The following is a 9,931-nucleotide window of genomic DNA, read 5'->3' on the forward strand; positions in this document are numbered from 1 at the left end:
AGTTGTCAGAAGTCACTCAGAAGGGGTAAATGTTTTTTGCTGCTAATATGAGCTAAGCCTAACTTGGTACACCACATTCATTATACTATTACACTACTACAAAGGAATACACTCTTAAAACTTAGAACACTAGTAAGTTGGGCCACAATACATGGCATAGGACAGTTGTGGCAAAATACATAGAATAGAAAAATTGAATATACTAATGGGGCAAGGCATTACAAAGTTGGAACAAATCATTGGGAGAAGGTAGAACACTAAAATAATAAGAGGTTACTGGATACCCATGGCATTAACAACTTGGAGCACTAAATTTGCCATGTTTTGACACACACCCTTTTTGACCAACCAGCTGAAAAAAATTTCTGGGGAGAACACCGATTACAGAATGCTGGTGCAGGGCTGGCTGGTAGATATGGTCTGGGGCTGGCAGTACACAAGACAATGATGATGATATGTGCCCTGCTCAACCCTAGGACTGAAAGTACAGAATCTGTCCCATCAGAAGTTTGTTGGGCAACAAAAAAATATTTGCAAAAGAAAAAACACCTCTAAAAGCTTGTACAGCAAAAGAAGCTACAAATTGGGTGTGTTTTCTAAAACAAGAGTTTAGTGAATCTTGATAAGGAATTTACTTTAAATAGCTGCTGGTACATTTTCTTAATTGAACAGTTTTATCTACGTCTTTATTGCTACGGTCAGATATATTATGCATAATATATCTGACAGTAGCAATCTATCATTTATCTTGCACTGCCCCCTGATGGCTGAAGAGCAGGGTATACGTTATTTGGTGCCCTTAATGCTTCTTACTCACGCTCTGTATGTGGCTGACCATGTCAAAGGTTGGATATGCAGAAGTGGAGTGTCAGTCCCTAAAACACACAATGTATTCCGGCCTGAGTTTTATTACCACTTCCTCGCTATTTGGGAGTTTTTAATCTCCTGATTTATCCACCATAAAGGCAAGCAGACAGGCAGCAGTGATAGTAATGCTTTTCATCTAAGGGAAGTACAAAATATGATTTATAATCAAGGTAATTTCAAATGGTTCATTTCATCTGAATGTAATCTTTTGACTACAAAGTTTACGGTTCTTTGGTCTGATGAAGCAGACAATGCTCTGTGAAAATAAATTGTTATTGTAAACCACAATATTATTTATTCATTGTGCTAATCCCAGGCACCATTGTTCTTGTTATTATTTCTGCCAATGAGACCAATGTCAAGGTTTATATTACTCTTACATTTTCCTTAATGTGTGTTGTAAAAAATGCAGTTTGACCAAATTTTTCAAGCCGCTAAGTTGTCCAGCACAGGTTTACGTAGATTTTGTATATAAAAATTCTGCATGGTCACATGGTTCTACAGACATGAAATGACCCCGTGCTAAGTATAACTATCGTGGTCCCCATTTTGTTTCCTGAACCAATATTTCTGGAAAAGTGAATCATATGAACTCTTGTATGTAATGTGTACTGAACATTCATGGCAGAGCTTACCTTCTGTCGTTGCATCATATTAAGTAGGTCACCAAACGGAGAGTCTTCTGGGTTATCAAATGCCAGCAGTGCCAGCGTCCTCTCCATCTCTGTCAGACATTCCCGACTCTCCTCCCCCTGCTCGGCTAACTGAGTCTGGGCAAACTCCAAGGCTGCTTCTGTCTCCCGCTGCCTGATCAGCTCAATGAGATGTTGTTGCTGAACAAACAAGAAGAAAGGCAAATGACCTCTGATGACATTCTTACCCTTTGCCCAGAATACTCTGCACAGAGTATATGTCTGAATACACATCCCTTTATGCAGTTTTGTGACATCTTCTGAAATGAGTTATCAGTCATGAAAACATCATCAAACTGAAATTTTATGGTAACAAACCCCTCTTAGCAAGACCAAGCACAAGCAGAAAGAGAGGGACGCATCTTGGGTGATGGGGGCATGGGCGCAACTGGGGAAGGACTCTCTTTTACCTCTGCTTGGCCAGCAGCTCTCTCAATGTAATCACTGTAAAAATGTAAACAAGAACACATTGTCCTCTGTATCTGCACGCACTGAAAAGCAATAAAACCTAAAATTTCCCTACACAAGCACTAAAGTCATCCAAGTCACGCTCTCATTTGCAAAGATCACCCTGCCATCAGTGACCTAGGTAACTCTGCTCCCCTGAACAAAGAACCTGAGGACTGTTTATATTATTAATAACAATAATAAACAGGAGTTATATAGCGCCAACATGTTACACAGCGCTGTACATTAAATAGAGGTTGCAAATAACAGAAAGATACAAACAGTGACACAGGAGGAGGAGAGGACCCTGCCCCAAAGAGCTTACAATCAAGGAGATCAGTAATTTAGAAGCTGAAGAGCTGAGTAAGGCTCTAAATAAGGCTGTGTACACATGTGCAATTTTTGTAGCTGGAAATGATCTTTCATGATCATTTCCAGCAATAAACAGTGACAGATAAACTAAGGAGTGTTGTTGACACAGCGCCTATTCCATTCTATAGAAAGAGGAAAGGGGAGAACGAGTTAGCGGCACCCATTGTGCGCTCCTCCTTTGATTTGTAAACTCTTTTTACCCAACGGTCGTTCACAGATTTGTCTTCATCGATATAAATGATATCAGCTGACCGCTGTACACGTCAGATGAGTATTCTCTGACATGTGTACGTAGCCTAACTGCTGGGACTTGGCAGAGGAATCTGTGCTGCTGTGTCACTACTGGAAGTGGAGAGCAAAGACGACCTAAACAACTCTAATTTTTTTTGCTGCAAACTTTGGTGAAGTATTGCACGGTGCTTGTGGCCACAGAGGTCAGTGAGGATTTGCTTTAAAGCTTATATACTGCCTGTTATGTTAGAGGAAGGAATATTTTAACTTCCATAGTCTATTCACAGTTTTACTTTACACCTAAACCATATCATGAAGTCCAGGGTCTGACCTGTAGGTGAAAGTAGAGGTAGCGGTGAGTGTCCAGCAGCTCGGGGTGCAGAGAGTTTATCAGTGCGATGGCTTCCTGTATCTGTCCTTTAAGGATCATCTCACGAATCTTTATCCTTTCATCCAAACTCTCTAAGTCCACACTGGGCTCAATTCCAGACTCCAGCCGAAACTTCTCTGCTGCTTCTTTAAATCCTTCTGTATGGGAAAAAGAAAGAACCAAATTAGATGGTCTATTACCTATACAAATACATTGCTTTTTACATCATAATGCAAACAATAAAACCATTATCAAAATCTCTAATGGAATCACAGACAATAATAAAACAAAAAGCAGACAGGTGCCCTACTTAATGTAAGGAGTATTTTTACCACTGGCTATGTCCCTATTGAAGTTTTCCCTTCACTCTTTGTACTAGGACAATGCTGTCAGGTGTGCAGTAAAGGAAATTTTCCCAACAGGGTCACAGACAGATCTTGATCTTTGACTTGGTATCAGCGTCTTGTACTGTCTGTGATCAGACTGGGAGTGAGGCAGCAAAAAGAATCAATCAGTTCATGTGATTACAAAACACAATGATATGATTACTGCTTCATCAAGCTGTGGGTGGCTCAATGACCGCCAGTGCTGGAAAGTGGGTTGAATGATACTGGCTGATTAAAGATAAATATTGCAACCAAAGCATTATATTCCTTATTTTACGTTTGATTGGATTTCAGCTTTAACACTTATATGAAATTATTGTTATTAGGTTTATTAGTACGTATCCACCCCTACTAAAACGAGATGTAGGCCACATTCCTTCATTAAGTAATTATAAACAGGAATTGCTTATTTAATAATAGACAAAGTATGCAGGAAGAGATACACAAATCTGCACTACAGTCTTCATAGCTGACCTGTTACCAGGTAATTCATTATGAGTCGATTCATATCCGCCCTCTGGATGTGCAAATTATTTAATTTCTCCATCCATTCGTCCTTTGTGATCTCCTCTGGTTTCTCTGAATAACTCATTCTTGCTGTAGAGATAAAAGTTAAAAAATAGGTCATTACTTATGATGAAGCTGTGCTATTGCTTTAGAAATGCTATGCAATGGGTTTTATTTTTTTTTTTATTTTTTTTGCAAAAGAAGCATAAATGTTAATAGAGCAACATGCACACAATAAAAGGGGGAGATTTCAAAAGCAATGGGTTAGAGGTCAATTTAAGGATGTCTTTTTTTTTTCCTAAAGAAGTCATCTACAAGATGTAACAAATACAGCTCTGGCAGCAATACTCGCCTCATCCTGATGTCACTACCTATACTCCACCACTAGATGTCCTCAGTATTCCTGGATGAATGACCCCCCATTGTCATTCAATACAGAAGCCTGAGGACATACGGTGAGTGCAGAGTGCCATGGCCCCACTCACAGTGTAAGGCACTGTTGCAAGCGTTGATGTCCTGTGTCCCCCCATTGTCCTTTGCTTTTCCTTGTGCAGCCCCTGCATCACTACAGTGACTATGAAAGAGTCAAAACACTGTGTAGTTTGGTGTTTTGACTCTTTCATGGTCACTGTAGTGATGCAGGGGAAACCAATACAGTGGGAAACCAATAATGCCAGGATAATCATCAGGTGAGATCCTGCACACAGCAGTAAGGCCATTTATTATGGCCAAACTCTGCTCTTTTTCTGGCATGGAGAAGGCAGCCATGAAGAAAGGACATGGGAATCACATGCCACCCCCATTCCAGCACAAATAGGAACACTTTGGGAAGAGAAGGACAGATGCTGAGAGGCAAGTTTTGATGTGTTCTTATGTATTTACAAAATTTAAGTTTCCAGTGGGCTGGATTTTGGGGGCAATAAAATGTTTTGAAGCAGGAGTCACTCTGGAGCCTTGCAATATATTAAGGTCCAGCTCTAGTCAACCTTTTTGTTTCAATATGGGTAGAGAAGGCGAGGGACAGTGTCATAAATTTACTGAGGTCAAGGAAGATTTCACCTTGCTTCCTATCTGGGACAGGAAGTCAGGGGAAACCTCTCATATGGAACTTCTAAGGTCACTATAAAAAGCACACAGGGACCTCTGGGACCATTATAGACAAGACAGAGGGCCCACTAGGCCAGCTAATCCAATGCACTATTTAATGTACAGCGCTGCGTAATATGTTGGTGCTATATAAATCCTGTTTAATAATATTAATAATAACGACCTGGGACAATTATAGACAGAACAAAGGGACATTTGGGGCATGTATAGACAGTACACAAGGATCCTATGATCTATATATAGAGTGTTCTGATACTTCCAGGTCCAATATAGTGTACACAGAGATCTCTGGGACAGTTATAGGCAGGGCAGGGACCTTTGGGCCTCTATAGACAGTACACAAGGTCCTAAGATTATTATTATTAATATAATATAAACAGGATTTATATAGTGCCAACATATTACGCAGAAATGTAGATTAAATAGGGGTTGCAAATGACAGACAGATACAGACAGTGACACAGGAGAAGGAGCGGACTCTGCCCAGAAGAGCTTACAATCTAGAAAATCTATATATACAGTGTTCTTATAATTCCAGGTCCAATATAGTGTACATAGAGATCTTTAGGACAACTGGCAACAGGGCCCACAAGGGCTGAAACAGACAGTACACAGGGACCTACAGGGCCACTATAGACAGTGCACAAGGACCAATATATATATATATATACACATATACACACACACACACACACAGTGTCCTGATAAGTATAAGACCAATATTGAGTACACAGAGACATTTTTTGTCTGGACACACAGTATAGACTGACACAAGTACCTCAAGGACCAATATAGTGTATACAGAGACCTCTGGGACAGTAATAGGCAGCGCACAGGCACATTTGGGGACAGTGAAGCCTCTAGGACCTATATGGAGTACAAAGAGATTTCTGGGACAATTTATGCCAAGGGCCCTCTGGGGCCACTATGGATGCTGCCCTGGTACCTGTAGTGTACAAAAACACATCTGGGCAATTATAGACAGTGTGTGGGGGATCTCTGGGGCCACTATAGAATACATGGGGAACTCTTGGACGCAGAGGGGCCCCTGGGGCCACCATAGATGGTAGACAAGTACTTTTAGGACCCCTGTATGGCATTGGGTGTATATATGTGTATGTATATATATATATATATATAACTAAACATCTATACAGTGCTGTAGCACATCTTGAACCAATATAATGTAGACAGGGACATCTGGGGCCACCATAGCCCATTACAGAATACACAGGGACCTCCGGGGCCACAACAAAGAGAACCCATTGAACTGTGGGGCCCCTAAGGAGAATAAAGAAGCCTCTGGACTCATACACACGGTACAAGGACCTCCAGGACCGCATAGACAGTACATGGGCCTGAGCAGTACACAGCTGGCCGTCCCTCAGGCTGAGGGGGGGGGAAGGGTCTGTCAGGCCGGACACACAAGCACCAGCAGAGCCCAGCAGGCCGGATGTAAACAAGAGGAAGTAGCAGCAATATCGACCAGCTGAAGCTTTCCGATACCCCTCTCTAGTCTCCAAACACGGCCGGTATAAGACGGCTGTACCGGGACGGATGAATAAACCGGGACAACCCAGGCCCGGTTCCCAAACACTTACCGAACTTCCGGCGCTGATGTCACTGTCGGACCGAGAAACCAGCGCTGGTCACGTGACGCGGTCACCGAACACGTGACCAACGCAGGGGGCGGACAGCTCTTTCGCACATGCGCAGTCGCGTGCTGGGGTTGTACAGGTCCTACATTCAGGCATGGCTGGCTGGGATTTTTGCAGATTGTCTGCATTGTTTTGTTACAGTTTTTAATGTTATGATCAAATTTACCATAACTATGTGACACACGTTTAATAAAAGTAGATGCAGGCTTTTATTGTATATTTAATCTCTGATGAACCTCCTACTTTCTGATATAGGGTGACAACGCTCTGTGCTTGGCTCCTGATTGTTGTCACCCTGTCACATGGGCATCTAATTGAGCCTAAAAGTGCAAATTTCAAACACATTATGTGGTGCTGTCACTATTTCACAACAAACCCTAAGAAATTCCATTGTCATAGTGCATGTAGACATGAAGTGCCTGCAGGGGAATTTATTAAAGATCAGTAGCACTGAGATATAACAAGGGACCCAAAACAGGGAAAACAAATAAAATATGAATATATTTACTTATATTTACATATCGCCTGCCTCTGTAGAACTACAAGTCCCAGCATGCCACATTTGTATATGTTTTGCTGTCTATGTTCCCATGAAGTCATTTTCTTCCACTTCCTTTCCCAATGGCACAATAGGAAGTAAGAAGAAATCACCAAATATAGGGAGAATGGTGTCTATAAAAGCCAAATTGAAAGATTAACCTTCTGTACTTGTGGGGACAAGTCTAAAATATTGGATAAGTCACTGGTAAAAAGTATGGCGCTGAATTTAACATACACTGATAAAAATTTGACTCTAACCCTTCCCTGAAATGAACCCCAGGGAAATACTAATTTTTTTTTTCTGCTATTGACATAAATGTTACCCCAGGGGCAGACATAGGGAGGTACAAAGTATACTTCCCCCACCTGTTAGATTGTAAGCTCTTTGGGGCAGGGTCCTCTCCTCCTCCTGTGTCACTGTCTGTATCTGTCTGTCATTTGCAACCCCTATTTAATGTACAGTGCTGCATAATATGTTGGTGCTATATAAATACTGTTTATTAATAATAAAGGGACCCCGATCCACCTGAGGGACCGTCAGTTTTGCACAGGATCCACTATGTCTGCCATTGGGTTCTGTGAAATGCCCGGTTGCAGCAGTCTGGCACCGTATCTCAGGCTGTAAGCGGATGGTCGCCTCCTGCCTCGGTCGGTGCCATGATGGTGCCTTGGCGTTTTGTCATTGGATATGGTCACACCACTCTCATCACATTCACAAAGTGTGTAAAGATGGCGGCTCTGGCTGTGTCTGTTCAACCTATTACCCCCTCATCATGATATCAAACACGGATTCAGTCTGAATGTTTTAAAACAGTTCTAACCCTGACAATAACATGACAACGGGAGCACCGCCTGCTCTGCACCTACACCATAGGTTTGATGTTTATATTGCCTCGGGCATCACTTCTATTTGTTGACATGACAACATTGATGCAATGTACGTGTTATGGCGGGGCGCGCCTAATGGGGCCTAGCACCAGATATGTGTAGTGTAGTGCAGCTTATTGTTCTTCACAAACTCAAGGACATTGACATCTGCATGGAGTTTGCAGGTTCTCCCCGTGTTTGGGTGAGTTTCCTCCCACATTAGGTTAAGTGGCTCCCCCCAAAATTCACCTTAGACTGTGGTAATAACCAATGACTATGGTAGGGACATTAGATTGTGAGCCCCTTTAGGGGCAGTTAGTGATATGACTATGGACTTTGTACAGCGCTGCGTAATATGTTGGCGCTATATAAATACTATATAATAAATATTATTTGTAGGAAAAGCAACATCCCATGTGCCTACTTATTTGCAAGGCCGCAGTGCGTTTTTGTCACTTGAGTTGTAATAAATAGGGGTCACATAGTAACATTCAGAGAGGTGCCAAGAGGGCGACTAAGTGTGTTGTTGTTATAGCATGGAAATGCACTTAGGCCCTCCTTGGATACAGCCCGGCAATGCTTTTAGTGGCTTTTTTTATTTTATTTTACGTTTTTTTAGGTTATGTTACACAAATATATTTATGTTTTGCTTTAATATCACTTTATAATACTTTTATTGACACATTTGCTATCTTTTCCTTTGAATAAAGTATGAGGGCCGCCATTTTGTTTGCCTGGCATGCGCCGCCCACTTTCTTCACGTGATCCGGAGCATGCGCGCGCTGGACTCCCGCCCAGCCGAGCGCGAGGGAACGTGAACGCGCATTAGCCCGTGCTGAGCAGCTGTAGAAACCCCGCAGCTCATTCCCAAGCAAATGGCGGAATTTGCCGTGTGAGAGGTTCGGCTGGAGAGGTGAGCGGTAGAGGGAATGAATGTCGGTAGGGCGATTGTCGGGCGGTGTTTATTGTGTAGGTGAGCGGAAGAGACGCCAGAAGACGCGGCTGGGAAATGGCGGCCCTGTATACGAGTGTCCTGTGTGACACCAGGCCGCCATGATGGAGGGCAGAGAGGTGGCGGCTCCGTGTAGAGGCGCACAGGGGCCCATTAGGATTTTAATAATATTATTGGGAGGGGGTATGGTTGTCCCCTTTCTTATATTAGAGGGCACTTAGGTGAATTGGGGTTCAGTGATCCTATGGGGTGAGTGGAATGTTTATAGCCCCCATACACATCCAATCATTGGGGGATCATCTGACCCCTCTGTGTGGAGGAGGGGGGATCTGACCAGCTGTACTGTTTTTTTGGGGGGGTGGGGGCCCCAACACCAATAGGCCCATAGACCAGCTGTTTCCTAGCTGGGTTACCATGGGAAATGGGGTTCGATCCCTACATAGGCCTCACATACACATGGGACATCTTACGCCTGGTTCTGGGTGAATTTGGGCTATCAATGTATTTTATTTCCTGATATGTTGGTAAATATGGAACGTACCACATATATGCAAGTAAGCCAAAAAACGAATAGGAAGCCGGCATCTATAGCCTTATGGTCAGCATGGTCCTTTGCTTCACCTGCCCCCTCCCCCAGCGATTGGAACTGCTAAATATCATGTGTCCTTGGGTGATTGACGATCAATAAGTGCATTAGGGTGAATGTAAAATCCTGCACTGATCACCTATACGTGGAAGGGTTGGGGGCAATTTTACTCCTTCGCTGCCATTGTGGGGGGGGGGCATTTTCCCCTATGGCTGCCATTGTAGGGCTGGGGGGTCATTTTATCCCATGGCTGTCATTGTAGGGGGGAGGTCATTTTACCCCATGGCTGCCATTGTAGGGGGGAGGTCATTTTACCCCATGGCTGCCATTGTAGGGGGGAGGTCATTTT

General features: G+C 43.0%; 2 protein-coding genes across 2 annotated transcripts in view; one reads left to right on the forward strand and one right to left on the reverse strand.

Moving 5' to 3' along the window:
* Positions 1 to 6,664, reverse strand: part of GID8 (GID complex subunit 8 homolog) — a 14,456-nt gene extending 7,792 nt beyond the window's left edge. Inside the window, exons 1-4 of the mRNA XM_072414421.1 lie at positions 6,581 to 6,664; positions 3,840 to 3,962; positions 2,941 to 3,137; positions 1,503 to 1,700 (exon numbers count right to left, since the gene is read on the reverse strand). Of these exons, the coding sequence (XP_072270522.1) occupies positions 1,503 to 1,700; positions 2,941 to 3,137; positions 3,840 to 3,957 (513 nt within the window). The 5' untranslated portion in view covers positions 3,958 to 3,962; positions 6,581 to 6,664. The remainder of the gene's footprint in view (positions 1 to 1,502; positions 1,701 to 2,940; positions 3,138 to 3,839; positions 3,963 to 6,580) is intronic.
* A 2,160-nt stretch (positions 6,665 to 8,824) lies between these two features.
* Positions 8,825 to 9,931, forward strand: part of DIDO1 (death inducer-obliterator 1) — a 39,003-nt gene continuing 37,896 nt past the window's right edge. Inside the window, exon 1 of the mRNA XM_072414422.1 lies at positions 8,825 to 8,957. The gene's annotated coding sequence lies outside the window, so the exon portion shown is untranslated. The remainder of the gene's footprint in view (positions 8,958 to 9,931) is intronic.

The sequence above is a fragment of the Pyxicephalus adspersus genome, chromosome 6 (assembly GCF_032062135.1).
Source record: "Pyxicephalus adspersus chromosome 6, UCB_Pads_2.0, whole genome shotgun sequence".
NCBI classification, from domain to species: Eukaryota; Metazoa; Chordata; class Amphibia; order Anura; family Pyxicephalidae; genus Pyxicephalus; species Pyxicephalus adspersus.